At 47.7% G+C, this 20,495-nt stretch overlaps 1 protein-coding gene across 2 annotated transcripts in view; it reads right to left on the bottom strand.

The window, feature by feature from the left end:
- Positions 1-20,495, bottom strand: part of ASXL2 (ASXL transcriptional regulator 2) — a 127,106-nt gene that overhangs the window by 93,559 nt on the left and 13,052 nt on the right. The window contains exon 2 of one of the 2 annotated variants that reach the window (XM_064448401.1): positions 2,895-2,977. The exons of the other annotated variant lie outside the window; for it this stretch is intronic. Within the exon in view, the coding sequence (XP_064304471.1) occupies positions 2,895-2,977 (83 nt within the window). The remainder of the gene's footprint in view (positions 1-2,894; positions 2,978-20,495) is intronic. 2 annotated transcript variants of the gene reach the window in all.

Here is a 20,495-nt window from a genome sequence, read left to right as displayed (position 1 = left end):
CGTATTTTCATTTTGCAGTTTCCTACCTGTAGGTAGGAAAGGATCGCATAGGATTAGTGCAGCCTGTCAAAACAGGCAAATCAAGAAAATTAGGATGACAGATCACTCAAGAAGTATGGTTCTGGCTTCAGGATGCCTTAGGTCTCCAAAACTGACACCTCAGAGTACTGGTCCCAGGTTGACCTTTAAAAATCTCATGATTGAAATTGCTTATTTGAGTACTAGGATAAAATTATAAACACAGATAAGATAATCAGCCAATATCACCCAAGGTTTCTGTGTTGCTACAAAAAAATGCCTGTCTTATGAAAGAAGCAGCCTTGTCCAAAAAAATAGCTTGTCCCGCACATTGCGGAAATCACCGCTCGACTGCCACCCTGCTTCCCTGCAACTCCAAATGCTCTACAGCAGTGCCAGGCCTTCCAGCCCTCAACTCTTTCATCGCACCCTCAAGCTTCCCGCAAGCAGCTGGCCAAGCGGCAGCACGAGCCAGGGCTCACGAGAGCAAGAGGGAGACGGACTGGCTGTGCGGCCAGAGAAGCGACCGCTGGAGGCTAGCTGGCCTCCCCAGCCTCTGCCTCATTTCAGCACATCTGTAGGAAAGTCGTTTGTCACTTCTAAAACTATTTTCTTTCTAGAATCAGGTATTTTTAAAGAGTTACAGATGTATCTAAGGGTTTGAGGCAATAGGTGCTGAATTGAAAGAAAAAAACCAAACACTGCAGTCAAAACTGACAGAGTTTAAAGATTCTGTGGTTTTGTTTACTACCAAAGAGATTTGCATTTTTGTTTATTAAAAGCAAATCCTACGGAGAAACAACTCCAAACGCATGCCCTGATGCACACGCTAACAGGAGAGCCCGTGTCCTGCCTGCAGACGCAGGCACGTTTTACCAAGCCGGGAGTCTCGCAGCCGCCGGCTGCCTCAAGGCAACCCAGTACAGGGAAACTGCTGTAATCTGCTGTCAAAGGCTTCGCCGTGGTTTCCTGCCAAAACCTCCACATAAGAGGACTCAGAATGTGGTGAGCTCAACGTGCTCATCCGACAGCTTTTATACCTTCTCTAACATGATTTTTCCTATAATAAATGTTGGTTTGTGTTAAACCCATCTTGTCACAGGCTATGACTGATCAGAACCCAACCCAGCCGCAACACGTGACTGGCGCTAACCAGAATTGAATTCCTGAAGAACTGACCGCGTTCTAGGTCTCAACCTAAATAAAGCTTTATTACATCAACCTAACATTTAAGGGGAAAGACCACCACGCAGCATCCAAGGGTGCCTAAGTCAGGAAGGTGGACAGTTGAACCGGAGATACTGAGTTTCACATCTGACTGCTCCTACAGACATCTGCTGGGATTTAAGATACCAAGGAGTTTGTGCTGTCCTGAAGCTCAGCAGCAGCTCCTTCTAAGAGGAAAACAACGTACTCATCAGCTCAGGCTAAATCCCCAAATCAGCTCTAAAAGAAGGACGTGAGGTTGAGGATTATATGGCTCCATGGCATTTCTGTCCTGCTTTTTTTTTGCCTGTTTGGTCCAAAGATTGGCCTGGCCAGCCAGAGACTGCATCTTGCATGCCACAGCTGAGGCCCTGCCTAAGGCTCTGCCCCAAAAAGAGCACTCTGAATTGCTAAAAAGGTTCACTGTCCAAGTGCCTGGATGTTTGCTGGACTTGTGCTTTGCCATCAGCGAGCCCACCAGTACAGACATCTGCATTCCTGCCCTCGGGAGCGCCCAAGGGGCTGACGAGCGCTGTTGCTGTTTGCAGACATGCAGCTGAGGGATTAACAGTATTTAACACAATCCTGAAGCTGCCCTAAGGCTGGTACACCTTTGATCTGACTGAACATACTGCCCCAAAGCAAAGCCTGGGGTCAGGGCAGGAACTAAGCCCCACTCTTGACACCTCCCTAAATGAGTATATTTGGTTTCCTTACTTTTAGATAAACAGACATTTCCAAAAAGCAAACCACCTTTGTGCCATCCACAACTGCAGTGGAAGATCTTGTTATCAACAGAATTTCTGCACTCAGGCCCTTGAATGTATTTCTGGCAAAGCAGATGGATTGCTGTACTCAGCTGGCAAAGCGGAGTGGGGAACAGAGTTAAGTCAAATTTAGGATGGCTATTTCATTCCAAGATAGAGGAACTGGCACATCCCATCATCTCCCCCGCCTTTTTCTTTGCTCTTAGAAAACAGAAGTATAAATACTTTTACTTCATGTGGACAGTTGTTCCCTATCTCGGCAACTAAAGCTGCCCATCTCTGGGAAATGGCTGAGAATTTGCCTATGCTAACAGCAGCTCAGGAGCCGACACCTGCTTTGTTTTTCTACAGCAGATCCGTATCACCTGAGCTGGTGCCCTCCTTCACCCAGCACACTGAACACTCCGCCTGCTCCCTGGGGGGGAAGGGAAGATCCCTAAAGCAGAACCACACACCACCCCAGATAATAAAGAAAATAGCATGAGGCATAAAGTTTTCTAAATAAGGATTTGTAAGTGAGGCTGCTTTTTTACTTCCTGGAGAGCTTTAACTTTTGTTTCAGGTCATTTCAATTAAGCTTTTTTTTTTTTTTAAGATTGAACAAAAAATAGTTAAGTTCACTTCAGTACCTGGAGTCTGAACTACCAGGTCAGGTCCAGCCTACCTCATACAGCAGCTGCAGACCAGAGTCATGCATACCTGGAAATTAAGGACAACCCTTGCTTCTCGGTGAAAAGTGCCAGTGACTTGAGAGCTCGTTTGCCAATGGGACCTAGACTCCAATTGTGCAGGCATTTAACATTTCAGTCCCCAAAATACTTATCAGATAGGGGTTAATAGTAAACTAAGCTAAACTGGAACCCAAGTATGAATGTGTTTTACTGTTACGGGTACTTAACTCACCTGATTTCTTTAAGTCCTTCTTTCTGGATAACTTGAAGGATCTCTTTATGGCTCATAGGGGTATTAGGATATTTCTCCAGGACCTGGCAAGCAAAAGTAGATGGAGAGGAAGTTACTCATTTGCATTTTCACTTTAACTGCACAGAAAACCACATTTAATGGTTTCAACATCCCCAAAGATACAACCGAGGAAGAACTGCTGGCCTGCTCGCATCTCATTACCACCCATTCCGTCAGAAGAAGATAAGAAGCAAAGAGGCTCCAGAAGAGTGGGTGGAGGAGTTATTTTAGTGCAATTCCCAAATTTTATTTCAAACGCGGTGCCCGCAGATAACTCTCCTTGGAGAATTAAATGCTCCACAGTAACAGGGTGGCTTCACAGCCATCAGCTTCACTTGGGAGCACTTCAGGAACTGTCGAGGTCCCTCAGGTATAAAACTTCCAAAACCCAAATCCTTAATGCTTTCTAAGCTGAAACAACTACTGGTCAGTTTGGTAAGTGTTAAAGTAGCAAAAGGAAATTTGGGGTTTAACACTCTTAGGGTTCTTTGAAAATCTCTGCGTACGGTCTAGGAAAACCCTTCCTGCGCGAGGCTGCCCAACACCCTCGCTGCCCTCCCCGCGCACGCTCCAGCGCCTACGGCCGCTCACCTCCCTTTCAGGGGGGCTAAGATGCAAAAGACTAATTCAAAACAGCGACAGAGATGCTGAAGACTTCTGAAGGGAGATGCCTGTTACTGCAAGTCATTTGGATATTTTAAGCAACATTTGTGCTGGGGGGATGGGCAGGAAATGCCTCGTTTCCTTCTTAGTCATCTGCTTTTGACCCATGCCCGGCACATCAAGCTATCAGTCCGTCTTCAACCAGAAAATAAACCAGCAGTATGTGAAGTATAAGAACCTACAAGTGACCCTGCAGAAGGAAATCACCAGTTTTAATTACATTTCTCTGCTCAACAGCTGTGCCGAATACATGGCTTCACCTAAAGCCCCGCACCCGATTCCCTCCAGGGCCACTGAAGTTCTCCTGGCGGCTCCTTAGCTCTCTTTGGAAAGGACTTTGAAAAGACCTCCCCGAACTGCAGCATCCCCCGCCTTAGGGAAACAAAGACCGACGTTCAGCACCCCCTTTAGCGTTGGAAGCCCTAGCTGATGCCCTCACCGTGTTCAAGTCTCTTGTTAAGTTATGTTAAAGCCTGACTTTCACAGCAAGTTCAGCCATTTCCAAAGCCGGTGCGAGACTTTTGCCGGGGCTGGCGGCTGCGGCGATGCCTACTCCGAAGCACAGCTCCGAACACCAGCACAGCATTTCGGCGTTAGTGACTCCCTGAACAGCAGAGTGGCACATATATATATAAAAAAAACCCGAGTTTAAACCACATTTAAGTGGGATTTGTTTACACTCACTCTCGTATCAGCCTCTGACTCATTCCATTTCACTTCTAGCTGCGTTATAACTAAGGATGCCCACAGCAAAAGTATACGAAATTAAGGTCGTTGAAAAGTGATTTAAGTCAGAGCACTGCAGCTTATAGATTTCTATCAGCTCCCAGCTCGTGTTTTCTCAGCATCGCCAAGGAGTCGGTATACTTCTATACCATCAACTTGGAACAAAATCTGAAAGCTTGCTCTGCACAGCGTGCTAAAAGCCCGCGGAGGGCAAGAAGAGTTAAGGTTATCTCAATTTCCATCTGTGGTATCAACTTTTTCACTGCAGCTAGCAAAACAGATTAGGAGAAAAATACAGTAGTGCTATGATTGCGTTACCAAGGAACTTCAGGGCATTTGCCATCCCTCACACACAAAAATTAAAGGTGCATTTCTCCTCTTGGGCACTGTATTTCCCCCTTGACTTTCGCTACACGGGTGTGCTCTTGGCAAGTCCCCTCTCGCTCACACGGAGAGAGGCAACACCACTTTTCATTAATATTTCACTAGGCACAGCCGCAACGCAAGCTAACACTGTCTTTGACCAGAATATCTCAACATTAAGAGCAGAAAGGAAGAAAAGCTTTTCTAATTATATCCTTGCGTGCCCACGGGATGCTTCTACGCATTTCTCCAAGGTAACCTGTCCCCACGTCTTCCTTCCATAGGGCTTTTTCCTGTAGTTGCGCTCAGCAAGATGATCAGTCTGGCCTCCTGCCACACCTGCTCGGCTTCCTGCAAATCGTGATGGACCACTCTTGTGCTCCGAGAAGCTTGTTCTTGAGGATCAACCAGCTCTCCTGGGCTTCTCTGCTCTACAGGAGACATTCCTGTAGGATCCCATGTACCAGTTCTCTGAACAAGCTGGTATTTTTATCCTTCTACTTACTTTCTTCATTTCCCACAGGATCTTAAACTCTCATTTCCCAGTCACTGAAACCAAAGGTGCCCCTGTGCACCACTGTATTCCTGTCAGCTTTCTTCACTCTGCTAGATCTCCTCTATCCAGTTTGTCCAGCACCTGGCTCAAGAAGTTGTCCTCAAGCAATTCCAGAAGTCTCCTTGGCAGGTTGTGCCCTGTATCACCTTGTGCTTCCAGCAGATGCCAGGTCAGAGTCAGAACCAACTCTCCATTCGTAAAGCTTATTCCAGTGGTCAAGAGGGTTCATCATCTTCTCGGTCAGCTGGTCTGCAGCAATCACCCACCGTGATGTCCCTGTGTCACCCTCCCCTCTGAACTCAACTAAGATAAGCTCCCAACTGCGTCATCACCGGTTCCACAGCACGGCTCTGCACATTTCTAAAGCCGTTCCTTAGCACAGCAGGCAAACCCATCTTCATTTTCCATGTCTCTCCCTCCACCTAAAGCACTCCAGTCATCCATCCACCCCTCCACGAGTTTAATCTCACCAATACCCAGGCTCTGCACGCGATGAGAGCTCATCAAGAGGGAACTAAGCTACTGGTATCAAAACTGCACACAGGCCTTTAACTCCTTACAGCCTGTGCTGAGCACATTTACATACCAGCACCTTGGGCTGGCCCAAGGGTGTGCTGGGGAGGTGCAAGAGATTCTCTGGAGAAGCAGAAGAGGCTCCCTTGTCACAGACACCCAAGTGCCTCTCTTCAGCCTATACTTCTCTTCTGGTTTTCAGTCTCCATCCCACAACAAGCCTAGTTTAAAGCCCTCCACGCTGTTAGCAACTGTGTTGGCAAAGATGCTTTTGCCCAACTTTATCAGATGGATCCCACCTCTTGCCATGAGTCCTCATTCTTTAATGAGTCCCATGGTCACAAAAAACCCACCCCGTCTATACCCACTGTGCAGGCAGAAGCTGATGCTCATACATCATCTGCCTCCCCTCCACGCCTTTCCCATTCACCAGCAGCACCTAGACCACCACCTGAATGCCCAGGCCTCTGAAACTTGCTCCCAAGGCCTGGCATTGACCTTTTATCTGCTCAAGGTCTCCCTTGGGAGATCTTATTCCGTTTCCAATATAGGGATGATGCTGATGAATCGGGGCGAAAGGAAGGATATTAGCAGCAGGCCCCAAGATGCTCAGGGGACTAGACCACTTCCCCTGGAAAACAAAGGACTAGAGAGCTCCTGAGGCCTCTTCCAACCAGATTATCCTATGATCCTACCAGTGCCCACATGCATGAGTGACAAGGGGCAGCAGCAGTCCACGGACCAGAAGAACATGAACCAGAAGAACTTCTCCACAACATCCTGGATCCAGTCTCCTGGCAAGCAAAAAACTTCCTGAGACAGCAAATCTGCTCAGTGGATGGGCACCTCAACCCTTCATTGAAGGAAGTCTCCAGCCATTATCACCAGCTGCTTCCTCTCGGTGGCACCGAGTCATACCCACAGACCAGGCACAACCAGCCCAAAATGTGCCAGTCTGTCAGAACTGACTGCTCCTCTTGTGTTGCCAGAACCTTGTATTTGTTCTCCATCCAAACATCTGCATGTAGAGGAAGGCTTTTTGCTGCTGAAAGTAATAAAAACTTCCATTTTCAACACTGCCCCTGACAAGGTAATGCAACTTTATCATCTCCTGAGTAGAGCCTGGACCGTCACACTGCAGTATCTCTCAAATGAAAGCTACATCTGCAAATAACCAGTTAATCTCCCATTTGTGCCCCCTAGTGCTGCACAGTCTGCTCACCTCTTCCTACAAGTGGGTCACTCAGGAGCTCAAGCAGAGCCCACACTCCACTGGTGAATCACAGAATCACAGAGTATCTCAAGTTGGAATGGTCCCATGAGGAGCACAAGTCCAACTCCCTGCTCCTCGCAGGACTACCTAAAACTAAACCATATGACTAAGAGCATCATCCAGCAGCTCCTTCAACTCTGACAGGCTTGGTGCCATGATCACTTCCCTGGGGACCCTGTTCCAGGGACGGACCACCCTCCCAGTGAAGAACCTTTTCCTAATGTCCAATCTGACCTTCCCCTCACACAGCTTCACTCCATTTCCTCCTGTCCTATCGCTGGTCACCAGGAGATCAGCACCTCCCGCCATGAGGTCGCCCCCTCCCGCCATGAGGTCGCCCCCTCCCGCCATGAGGTCGCCCCCTCCCGCCATGAGGTCACCCCCTCCCGCCATGAGGTCACCCCCTCCCGCCATGAGGTCACCCCCTCCCGCCATGAGGTCACCCCCTCCCGCCATGAGGTCACCCCCTCCCGCCATGAGGTCACCCCCTCCCGCCATGAGGTCACCCCCTCCCGCCATGAGGTCACCCCCTCCCGCCATGAGGTCACCCCCTCCCGCCATGAGGTCACCCCCTCCCGCCATGAGGTCACCCCCTCCCGCCATGAGGTCACCCCCTCCCGCCATGAGGTCACCCCCTCCCGCCATGAGGTCACCCCTCAGCCATGAGGTCACCCCTCAGCCATGAGGTCACCCCTCAGCCATGAGGTCACCCCTCAGCCTTCTCTTCTCCAGGCTGAACAAGCCAAGTGACCTCAGCTCCCAACAGCTAGACCCTTCATTGACCCTTGACCCCAGGCAGTCAACAGAAGGAGGAGAAACTTTACTTTGCCGCTCTCCCCACCCCACAATACACCAATAAAGACAAACCGCATGAAATTGATGCTGCTAACAATGCAGTTTGAGACTTCTAAGGTGTTGCTTTGCTTACAAAAAACCAAACACACAACTTTGGCCACCTCTACTGAGGAAAGACGTTTAAATAGCCTTCAAAGGCATGATCGCCTGCTATCAGATTATATGCTACTTGGCAATTAGTAGTTAAAAAACCATTAGGGTTGGTGTTGGGTCCAAGACTGTTTGCCCAGGACAGAGAGCACCCTCAACAAGTCCACGAACAGTACAACAGCAGGAGGAATGGCTGATGCACAAGGTGGCTGTGCAGCTGTTCAGAGGGACCTTGACGGGACGGACAAACAGGCAGACAGAACCTCACCTCAAGTCCACAGGGAAATGCCCAGTCCTGCACCCGGGGAGGAACAACCCCTTGCTGACCATGAGCCTGCAGTGTACCCTCGAGGCGAGGAAGGCCGCCAGCACCCTGGGCTGTGTGAGGCAGAGCGCTGACGGCAGGTCCACGGAGGTGACCCTTCCCCTCCACTCAGCACTGGTAAGGCACTACCTGAAGTGCTGTGTCCACTCCTGGGCTCCTCAGCTCAAGACAGACTCGGACAGACTCAGGAACTCCAGCAAATAGCAACAAAGACCATTTTAAGGGACTGGAGCATCTTTGGGGTGGGGGGGGGGGGGCGGGGGCTGAGAGATGAGTTTGGGGATGCTTGGGGCTTTTCCTGTTGGTGTTTTTTTCTTTTAATTAATATTCTGACAGTGGTCAAACACTGGAAAAAGGTGCATATGGTAGCAGTGGAGTCTCCACCCTTGGACTGGACAATGTCCTAGGAACCTCGCTTTCAGCAGAGAGTTTGGACTAGACAATCTCCAGAGCTCCCTTTCAACCGCAATTATCCTGTGATTCTATGATATAGACCTTCCTCAAGTGATCAAAAGAAGCTGATTTACTCACTAAAGGACTGAGGTTGAGTACCACCACATAATTCCACATTCCCCATGCTTTCTAGCTGACCAGGGTAAGCCCACAGGAGGCATTTCACAAGCCAAGCTGCGAACTGCTTTCCACGGGCTACGTGAGCGCTGAACAATGCACGGCAAGCTACGGGAACCTCACAGAGGACGTTAATACAAAGTCAACACCTTTGGTTTAGGAACTTCACCCAAAGACAGCTGCGAGAGTATTTTGAGGGGAAAAAAAAACAAACCAAAACCATGAATCAATCCACTTGCCTTTTTTTTTTTTTAAGAGAATTTTCCTTGGCTATCTGTTATTATCTATAATCAAACTCACCACAATAGTCTTGACAAGACAATACAGCCAGTCTTAAAATGATACAAACAGCTTTCAGAAAGTATCTATGGAAGTAGTGATCCATGTAATCTGGCCAGCTACACAGCAAGAAGGGATCTCAGACTCTCACAATAACTAGAAACATGGGAAGGAGGATGCAAAAGGGGGAAAAATATGCCAAAAGCTTAGCATTCTCATTCTTCAACTCAAAAGACTGGAAAAACTAGCACATGAAGTTCCAAGTCTAACAAAATAAAGTAAGTTACGGTCAGGAAGAGAAGTAGAGATTCGAAGATTCATGGTTTTTAGTCTGAATGGCTACCTGTAACTTCGACATGTGAGGCGTAACTGCAGGAAAAGCTCCTCAGGTGGACTATTCCTATCCCATAAAATGGGCATTGAAAACCCTTTCATCATCTGCAAGTTCAAGAAGGCATCTAACAAGTAAAAATAAACACTGCCATTACTGCAGGAGCATGAACAGGTCATTGTCTAAAGGCTTCTGGGTCACTGAAAACATTTTATCTGGTGAATACTGAGCAATTAGGAATGGTTTAAATAGAACAAAATCATGGGAAAGGTCCAAGATTTGGGAAACACGCACAATACTTAAACTCAGTCTAGACAAGCTCATCTGGAAAAACAACTCTTCTGGCTGAGCAGCCATGGCTGCTTCTAACAGCAGAAAGTTTGCACAAGAATTGAGAGACTTGTTTACAGTGGTCAGATGCTTCCCTGAAACCTCAAAGCAGACACATCCTCCTGCACAGCGCGATCCCGACCACATCTAAGGACAAACCAGAAGAGGTTGGACAACCCACCCCGAGAGCGGTCAGGGGACTCTGAGTCACCAGTCCCGTCTTTTCCGAAGGCATGCAGCCCCCCGTCAGATACCTTCAAGCAGCACACCAGGCTCCGCAAGTATCCCAGAGAGGGGCAAGGGACATTTCAATCCGCACGAGCCACAGCACCGCAGGACTGCTGCACATACCGAAACACGGCTGGCACGCTTTTACCCGTGACCGCCTTTCAGGCAGGCGTGCAGACGCCAACAGCCCAGCGGCGTTAACCCAGAGCGTTCGATCCACGGCCATTTTGGCTCACGGTGGCTAATCCTGCACTGCAGGATCAAAGTTTCTTGTGTTGGGCAACCACCGCCACAGGTAAAACCGATAAAACTACTAGCTTTGGCTACACAGGACCAGGATTAATTTGCACTATCCTGATCACAGGTGTCATCTCAAGCTTTTTAAGAACCTTGTTTACTACCAACTCTCAGCCTACTTAGATAAGCAAAGCAGCTCACACCTTCAGATGCAGTAATAACTCTGTGCTGCTCTACAAGCTGAGCCAGAAGAACCAGGTACAAGATTAAAAAAAAATAAATACACCTTAAGTACCCTCTCCTCTCTTCTGCCCTTTTAATCCCATATCAGATCTTTCAGTTGAGTCCTTTTTTAGTTACTGTGTGTAAATAAACAAACACTACTGTCTGCAATAGAGCTGGATTTGAGGGGCATTTTAAAATTAGGAGTCCGGATTTATAAGCTGCCTTCGTACTATGCTCAGCATTAGCCAAGACGGATCCAAAGAACAAACCAGCAAGTGCCAAACCTGGATGCTGAAAAAGCCTCACTACTCGAGCCTAGCTATTAATACCGAACAGCGTCAGTGTTCGATATAGCTGAGCCATCTACCTGAGATGGTGTCGCTGATGCTCAAACTATGCTGCCTTAACTGTTGAAATACTCCAGTTGGCTCGTTGTTCACAAAAGCCATTAAGAGAGTTATCTATTTTCTAGAACGCGTTGCTTTGTGCCCTGAAGCTGTCCTGCTTTCTGCAAAGTTTTCTTATAAAAGAGGATCGTCAGAAGAAAAGGTACTTACTAATTTCACATCTTGGAAGAAAGGCAGCTTTCTTACTCTTACAGTATTTACAGTGTGAGAAATTTATTCACACCACCGGCAATTAAATTTAAAGCATTACATTTCAGAAGCGAGGCAGGCAGCTACATCGAGCAGACCCAGAAAAGCGGGTCCTCTGCAAACACCAGCCTACCACACCGGAACAAAGCCTCCAACAACACGTATCAAAATCCTCTGCTCTTCGAAGCAGCTCACTTTTTCCAGGTTTCCCAGATACCACTGATTTACAGGCATTGGCAAGAGGGGAAGGTCATGTCGCATCTCAAATCCACTGCAGAATAAGCAAAACCACGTTTTACCCGAGTTGTTTACAGAACAAGGAAACAAGAGGCAATTGCAGCCAAGCTGTGGAAGCAGATATCCGACGTGTTTCTTTAGCTAAGGGGAGAGAACTGCAGGGCGGTTTAGGTGTGACACACACCAAACAACGTAAGAGAATCATAAGAGTTGGGGCTCTCGCTGCACGAAATCCTTGTCATTACAGTATCCCTTTAAAATAGAGGGGCAATTCTGGAACATGTGATAAAAACAGGGAAACACCCGAGTGGAAGATGGTTCAAGGCAAGAGATACTATAAAAGAAACGCAGATCTGACAGTACAGTAACCTCAAGGCTTGTATCTCTTATTATGGTTTTGCTGAACTCAGGCTCAAAGTCCACATTCTGGTTCCAGGTTGAGCTATTGCAACATGACCCAGAGGAACCCTCCGCTCCGCCCGTGCTGCCTACCAGCGGTCCTGACTTCGAGAACAAAAAGCAAAGACTCAAGGATTCCCAGCACGGAAAGCTGCATTTCCAGCATCTCTCTGGACAACAAGGATTCACCCATAAGCCAGGGTCCTCTTAACCTTAAAGGAAAAATATTTCTACTATGAATCTGAACTTGCTGCTCGAGTCAGTGGTGAGAACATCCAGGTCCCACCCAACAGGACAGAGGAGGAAGAAGGATGGGGGTGAGGAGGAGGATGGGGTTGGAAGCACAGATGAAGGGGGGCTTAGAATCAGAATCGTTAAGGTTGGAAAAGACCCTTAAGATCGAGTCCAACCGCTAACCTGTCACTGCCAAGCCCACCACTAAACCATACCCAAGCACCACATCTACCCTTCTTTTAAACACCTCCACGGATGGAGACTCCACCACCTCCCCGGGCAGCCTGTTCCAAAGCCTGACAACCCTTTCAGTGAAGAAGTTTTTCCTAATATCCAACCTAAACTTCCCCTGGCGCAGCTTGAGGCCGTTTCCTCTCATCCTTTCGCTTGTTACTAGGGTGAACAGACCGACCCCTTTCCTTCTTTCAGGCAGTTGCAGAGAGCGATAAGGTCTCCCCTCAGCCTCCTCTTCTCCAGACTAAACAACCCAATGCCCTGAGCCAACATGCATCTTCTCGCAGGTGGCCCAGCCCACGGTTGAGAGCAGGCCCCACCTCGGATGCCAGACCTCAGAGAGGGCCTGCGGTGAGCAGCAGCGATGCCTTCGGTAAGGCTGGCATCCCCAGCGCAAGGCACAGAGCTGCAGGACAGAAACTATCAAAATCAAAAGGCTCACGTAATAAAAGTTTACAAGAATCCGTGTGCCAATGCATCAGCTTTAAGTGCAAATAGGAGGGGTTTAAAAGTTAAACACAAACCAAGCAGCCTCTAAACATGATTATTCAAGGGTTGGCTGCTTTGGGAGTAGCTTGGCATGTGTTTTCTAGCATTGTTAACCCCAAAACCAAAAGAATCTCATCTCTACATCAAAGCTTTCACCTCATTTTTAGAAATCTTTTTAAAGGAAATCAACAACCCTTCTCGCCCTAAGCCCCATGTAACAGCAGCCTGGTCTCTGCGGGAACGCCCCAAAGCCGCGGCGATTCCCCGGCGCTGCACTGCCCGAGCTGCAAGGTAACAGACACCTCTGACCGACACACAGGCTGAGCAAGAGGGGTGACTGTCCACACCATTAAATTTTTGGTACCGGACATTGCTAAAGCCAAGGTTTTGCTCGGAAAATACACCACACACTGACCCGCACGTCACAGACAAACTGAGCAGTGTTACCAATGCTATTTAAATCACCACAGTAAAGAGAAATCGAAGTGTCCTGAGCCACTACGTCTGCAAAAAGCAGGATGTGTGCCGCCTCTGAACTGCACCTCAAGTCCCTCTGCTGAGTAGAAACCCTTGGTTACACAGTTAAAACTGTTACAGTATCTTCTCATACAACACTAGACCAACCAAATAATCTCATTTTGGATTTCATGCCTTTCTTCAACCCTTTGACAGAAGAGGAGGGAAACCACAGGAAGATAATCTTAAAGCACAAGAACAAGACAAAGGGCCAGGATTATATTGATCAACTGATGATTAACTGAAAACAGCTTAGGAAAAAAGCAGTGAGAACCCCAGCTCTTACAACTTTGTGTTTAGTCTGCAGTTGCCAAAACCAAAGTTGCTAACCTGGAGCTGTAGTTTGAAGCTGAAGACCCAATCTTAGCTTTGGAGGGATTTCCACATCTACAATTTCATTGAGATCCTTTCTAAAGAGATGCAGACTAGGTTTACGGTTCCTTACATTAGTCATTCTTCTATAGCTTCTTACTAGGAAAAGTAAAATTACTCTTCCTTTAGAGCTCATAAAGACATTGCATTGAAGCCCCTTGTGCTAACAACAGATGAGAATTAACTAAGCCCACCCTGGTCTTCCCCTGCCCAGTTCCACCCGCTGCCAGCTCTAACTGCTCGACACGAACAAAGCTCTGATTAGCGGGGATTTCCACCCAGAAAGCTGGACCATCACATAGCTACTAACACTCTGCTCTCCTGATGTTTCAATACACCACAATAACCCGAATAGGACCAAGTTGTTGGGAATCAGACACTTCTTCCCAGTGAAATACTGGAATACGTCACCTGACTTTAGCATTACTGCCAAAGGTGCTTCTCAAACATTTATCCCCAGCCTGACTATCAAAAGAAAGCCCACCACCAAAGACGCACCTGCTTACGAGAGCAGCTAAGCACCCTTCTGCAGGCACTCCTTGCGGAACACACCACATTTGCAGAAAGAAGCTTTATGCGAACTCGCCACGGGAAGCCTGACAAGCGAAACGCCCCGGGAGCTCCCGCCCGCCGCTGCCCCTCGCTCAGCTGAACCCCGCTCGCTGAGGGCTGGCGTCAGCATCTTGATGATCCTGGAGGTCTTTTCCAGCCTTAATGATTTTATGTTTCCAAGTGCAAGCGAGCCCGGGCGACTCGGAGCAAATCCACGGAGTATGGCCTGCCTTTTCCTGAAGCAAGATTAGTGGGGAGGGAAGGACAGAAGTAGTAGTTTAACTTTTAAGAATTAAGAGAAATCGTTCTGATTGAATTTAAGAAAAACTCAACTGTGATAAAGCGAGCGGCTTTACCACCTGGGCGCTGGTCAGAAAGGCGGTGTTACTGCCGCATCGGCCTGTGCTTGACAAGCTTGCCAAACACCCAAGCGAAGACCTCAGCGCCTTCACAGCACAAGGAGCTTCTACTGTTCCCTCGCCTGGCACGCACGACGTTTTGTGGCTCACTCCGTAGCACGAACGCGGATGCAGACAACGCAATACCGGCTGGCTTTCGTCCTACCAGCGTGCCTGACGGGAATCGAAGGGCAGAAAATGCACTTTCTAGGAACACCCCACCTATGTTCACATCACCTCTTCTTTGCGTAAGGGAAAGCTCAACAAAATCAGAGGGTACCTTAGGGACGCCCGTGGGGGGAGTCGCTCACCTTATGCATTAGCCAATTCTTAGGCCTGTGGTGCATCATTTGCAGAAAGTTCTGCCAAGCAGAGTATTGACGTGGGAGGAGGGCTTTCGTTATTAGTATTTCCAACAGTTAAGTGAAGCTTCCTGAAGAAAAGGTATCTGTATCACTCAACTCCACCTAAAAGGTCTGTGCTCCAGCAAAGTGCCACAGCACCGCTGCTCCCCTGTCACGGCACAGGCAACTTGCCCGGACCAAGCTTTCCTGATGCCGACTGCCCATTCACTCCTCCCTAAAGCCGCTGGATTGGAATTAGGCTAAACCTGATGCAGAAGCAATCTACGATTCCTAATTATCTGTTTCACATCGCAAGACCTAGAATTTTACTGAGAATTAAACTGTAGCATGTGGGAATCTGACCATCTACTAAGCAGGAACAGCAGAGCAAAAAAAAGCAGTTCTGGCAAAGCCACTTCAATCCCATCTGTCAGCAAGTCTTCCCCCTTGCCTTTTAATATCTTTGCCGCCTTGCCTAGCTATTTGTGGCTCCCGAAAGTTGGAAGAATAGGATCTTCTCAATTCAGCTCAGCTTTCAACACTCTTCCGTATGAAGAATTTCTCCCGTTCTCATTATGGTTTGGAATTTTACTGACAAAACAGAAACATGACGTTTCAGAAGTACTAACAGCACCCATATTCAGTTTTGTCGAAGCAGCACACGGCCATTGCCCCCACCCCAGAAGTGTCACACCACCAAGTTATCCGCCTGTCTCCATTACATACATCGCTATCCTTCCATCTCCAAATACGCAAATGAAAAAAAGCTAGACAGAAAACTAAAATGCTACTGTTCGGAAGTACAAGCTGGAAGCAAGGCTGTGAACACTTCCACTGCTGTGTCTTTCCCAGCAGATTACATCAGGAACGAGATCTTTCCAGTTTCAACTCCAGGTCTTCAGGAAATTTAGCAACCGCTGAACAAAACCGACTCAGCCCTGATTACTAGGCAGAGAAGGATGAACACCATGACAGGACACCCACTCCTTTATCACATGAAATGAATCAACACCTCCATTCATACATACCCAGGTTCCAGGCTAGTTAATAGCTTCGGAGCATTCTCAGGGCACCAAATTAGCATGCACCTCACTGAAATGCAGTTACACCACAGGCTCCTTAGAAGGCTGCAATGAATCATTCATGAATACCGGCCCTGAAACCCTTGTTATAGGAATTAAAAAAAAAGACGTCCCCTCCCCCAGACCTGTCCAGCACAAAATGACTCTCACTGGGTGATACTGCTTGGTTTTCCTTTATAGCTCAGCCTTTGGCAGAAGTCAGAGCTGGCCGTACTTCTCAATTTAAGAAAGCTCCAAGTGATCAGAGTAAGTTCTGCCCACGTAACTCTGGCAGCGTATCACGCCAGGATTCAGAATCACCTAGGATAAAAGCCTCATGGAAACTCATGTTTGAAGTGGTTGGGCTTTTCTGTTTGTTTTTTGTTGTGCGTTTTTGTTTGCGTTGGTTTTTTTGTTTGCTTGTTTATGTTTTGGGTTTTTTACTGCGATATGTCCATCAAGGTTTAAGCAAGAGATTCTCCGATACTGGATACGAAAGAGCACCGTAGTCCATTAATGTTTTCAGCAAGCTTTGGTAAAAATACACTTTGGCATTCTTACTATTCCCTTATGTAAAGGAGGAACTAAAATTGTGCAACCTAATGCTGTAAACGTAATCATCACTTACACTTGGGCTTCTTCCTGGAAATAGAATTTAAACTTCATAAAAGCCACGAATCCACAGCAACCTGAAGCGTTATTAGCTCCATCCCCTGCATGCTCTGGAGGGCCAGGCAGCGATGCCTGCTCATTCGGTTACATCTCAGCCTGATATCTAACAGGGACCTCTCTCCTCCTAGAAAGGAATGGCCAGGAGGTGAATTCCAGCTGCAGCTACCGAAGCCAGCAGTATCTGCAAATTTCCTTATACGCTCCTTCAGCAAGAAATAATTTTTATGCAATGCAAACCTTTTACAGAGAAGTGGGTCAGCTATAAAAAACATCCCAGAGTGTACATGGAATTCCTTTTCAGCCAGTCACTACAGGACTGAGGGCTGGGCAGAGGCAGCAACCAAAGCACCCTTCTGCTCTGGCAGTGGCGAGAGGAGCGGCGATGGGGGCTGAAGGACTTGACCTAGATTGCAGTGTCTTTTCTACTCATCCAATTAGCCAAATGCTATTCAAGGTTTTAACCAGAAATGAGGTCAAGAAGGAAGGGACAATTCCATGTTACTGGAAACCAAGTGCCATTAAATGCCAGCACATGTTATCATTTTATGCCGCATCGGAGACTGTTGTGTGCCACTCCATTTCTCAATGTGCCCGAACAGCAGCGTGAAGAGTTGAGATCTACGAGCCACGTTTCGCCTCGAGGACACGGTGAGGCAAGCGCACAACTCTGAGCTCAACAGGAACTTTGGGGAGGGCACGGGGGGACACTAGGCTACGCTGCCGCAGCAGCTCCATGGAAGCTCACTGCTTGTTTCTGCTAAGATACGCAACTGGAGAGGCGAGGCGGAATAGGGACACAGGTCTAAGAAGTTGTACACCACTTCTCAGCAGAGACAGGAACCTGGCTCCAAAACTGCCCGTATTTTTGAACATTTCGTTCTGAGGATACAGCCAAGGGAAAGCTGAAGTGCTGCTTCAAATAAACCATTTCTGGATGTGTGAAAAACTTGTCTAAGGAAAGACGTGGCCATTCTGCAGATACCCTGTGCTCCCACCAGACTCCTAAACTCCCACCCAGATGCTTGATAAGCTCAGATTTAAGTGGAGAAAGAACAGTTTGAAGGAAGCTCAACAGGATTGTATCAACCTCAACTCCTGGTAGAAGTTTGATGTCTAGAATGGGCAAAACCCAGAAGCGACCATCCCTACAAAACATTCTGGACTTAGAGCTTGCATTGCTGGATTTAGAAAACCACAAAGTGGAATCGCACCTCTGCGGTGCTGTCGGCAGTAACGAGCGTACGAGACGGGAGAGGGGCAGAAGTCCCTCAGTGGGGACCCTTTTCCAAAAAGAAAAAAACCCAACCCCAAGCCCCTCTGCATTATCTCTCAAGGTTTGGGAAGGCTGAGGAGTTATACAGTAGTAATCTGAAAGCGATATGAGGTGGTCACAATTAGCAAGAGGCTATTATTAAGCAAAACTTGCCGAACTGCTCCTGGATGGGCATTTTGGCTCCCCCATTCAGCGCAAGAGCTCAGAATTCGGCTGCAAAATACTACAGCGTTGTCATCTTTGCACATATATGCTTTTTTCAAGCGTAAGTGGTCTTAAGCTCCCAATCAGTATTTGTGGAAACAAAATTAACAAGTTTAAGCCCTGTAGTTGTGCCTGCATTTAGCTATGCGAGGAGAGCATGGGACAGGCAGCAAGGTGGTGCAGGTCACCAGTTCCCAACATGAAAATAAATGGCAACGCAACTGGAGAGCAAACACTGAAGAGGTCAGAGTCCCAGAGCCCGTGGCGTGGCAGCCCAACAAGGAAGTCTCAAAAACAAACAGTCCTCAGACAGCCACCCTGCGCGGGGCAAAGAGCTAAACCGAAGCCAGCTCTTGCTTGAATACCAGGGCTACGAGGAGGAGTTTTCAGTATTTGTACATGAAAGCATGGGCATGTTATAGCCAACACAACCAGCTACTAAACTTAGACAAGTTATTTCACTTAACTTACTGCCAAGAAACCTCATTTGTCTCAAATGACTGAATGTCCTATTAAAACCCCAAACTTCTGCGAGCTGAAGTGTCCACACTGATGCTGAAAGATGGGCCTGCACCTTTGGCACGTCTCCCTTCCTCCAGGCTGCACAACCACGCGTGCTGGCAAGGCGGTAAACAAGATCAGGGATCTAATCCGAGCTAAAAATAATTTTACCTTTAAAAAAAACAAACCCACCCAGACTAGTTTTACGATTCGATTTGCCCAGCAGCTTCACACACTCATGGGACACTAGAAAAAGAGGCCAGTGCAAGGGCAGAGCTGGCACACACCTCCCACCTGGCAGTGGCGGCAGCTCAAACAGTTTATAACCCAGCCTTGGACTTGCAAATATCACATGGGCCCCGCAGGAAGCAGGTAAGTGCATCTCCTGTGGGCGCCAGCCTGGGATCCTGCCCAGGTTCATCCTGCTACTAAGGTAAGGAGAGTCCAAAGAGGAAAATAGGAAACAAACATTCACGATGGGACATGGCACAGACAAAATCGTCAAGGTTCCTGGTGCACTTTTATGCCTTTGTTAACCTTTACTTCGAACGCTACTTCTCTGTAGGTTTTACCATTTGATGCAATAACCTTTGAGCACAAGATCACTATGCAACGCCTCACGCAGACGTTTGCAGGCTGGTTTTCAAACGCGAGGAGCACGCTGCGAGCCAAAGCCACTGCAGCTATTTTTACCCCCTGCGTTAGGCCTCGGGTGCTTGTGCTATGATGGACGGAGTCAACAAGTTCACATTAAGGATGATCTGGAAAGATCAACCTGACCCGTGCTCCTGGTCGCCAGAGGTGAGACAGCAAGCCTTTTAGCCACACCACTGACGACAGCCGCCACAGATCGCTCCTGCTGGGCAGGCATTTACAAAACGTCCAGCCGAAAAGAGCCATGATCATTATTGCACTGACAATACTTAGGGTGGTTTAAAAGCACCAGCTTAACTGAAGTCACCAAAACTGAAGTCACCAATTGAGCAACATTTATTACCAATGATGAGAAAAACCTTATTTAAAATATCATTTAAGAACTCCACCTTCTTCTAATTATTAAGAGTGTTTAAATAAAACAAATCCGATTACCAGAAGAATATCAAAGCTAATTCAACTTCTAAAATTTGTCCTCCAATAATTAAAGCCAGGATAGGATTATCAACCTTTCTTCCTGCAGTAAAGCAGTTACCATTTTTTATGTTCCTTTACCTTTGCTGGAAGAAGGGTTCTCTCATTTTGGCTTTCACATCAGTCAGGAAGCTGAAGCAGAGACACTCTGGGAAATTAGTCGCCTACTGACCTGACGTGAGAACTAACGTTAAGGACCTTCACTCGAATGTGGAGTTGATGAAGCTATTCATCTAGCTCATCGTCTCTTCTGAAGAGAAATCCCTCAGAACCAAGGCTCCCACAGCTGCTCACAATCTCAGTCTAATGCAGTTTGGCAGACCTTGAAATGCAGAAGTCTCTCTTGTTCCCCTAAGAGAGAGTTGTTGAGTGCTGGCAAGATATTCACGCTGCCTGGCAGCAAACCCCAGTGGCTGCTCTGAAGTCAGTGCTCAGGCATGTCTAGCTTACCCCAAAACCGCTGCTGCGTACCTTCCCACCGGCTGCCAGAGCCAGCAACGCGAGAGGTAAAGTTGCTGAGCTACGCCGGGGGTTTTTGGTTTGTTTTAAACACTGCAACCAAGGCTTTGCGTTTCATTTCATCCATGTTGCCGCTGGTAGAGAAGGCAGGCGGCAGAAATGCTTCTCGCCAAATCCTGCGTGACAGCACTGGTGACACAGAGTGGGGAGCGCTCTGAAACAGAGCGGAGGTTTAAATACAGCTTTAAAAAAAAAGGGAGATGCATAGCAGGTAGCAGCAAACTTCTGAATCTGTCAGCACAGGAGGC

Source organism: Phalacrocorax carbo, chromosome 3, assembly GCF_963921805.1.
Source record: "Phalacrocorax carbo chromosome 3, bPhaCar2.1, whole genome shotgun sequence".
In the NCBI taxonomy this organism is placed as follows: Eukaryota; Metazoa; Chordata; class Aves; order Suliformes; family Phalacrocoracidae; genus Phalacrocorax; species Phalacrocorax carbo.
The sequence above is the reverse complement of the archived record's forward strand: the minus strand, read 5'-3'. Positions and strand labels throughout refer to the sequence as shown.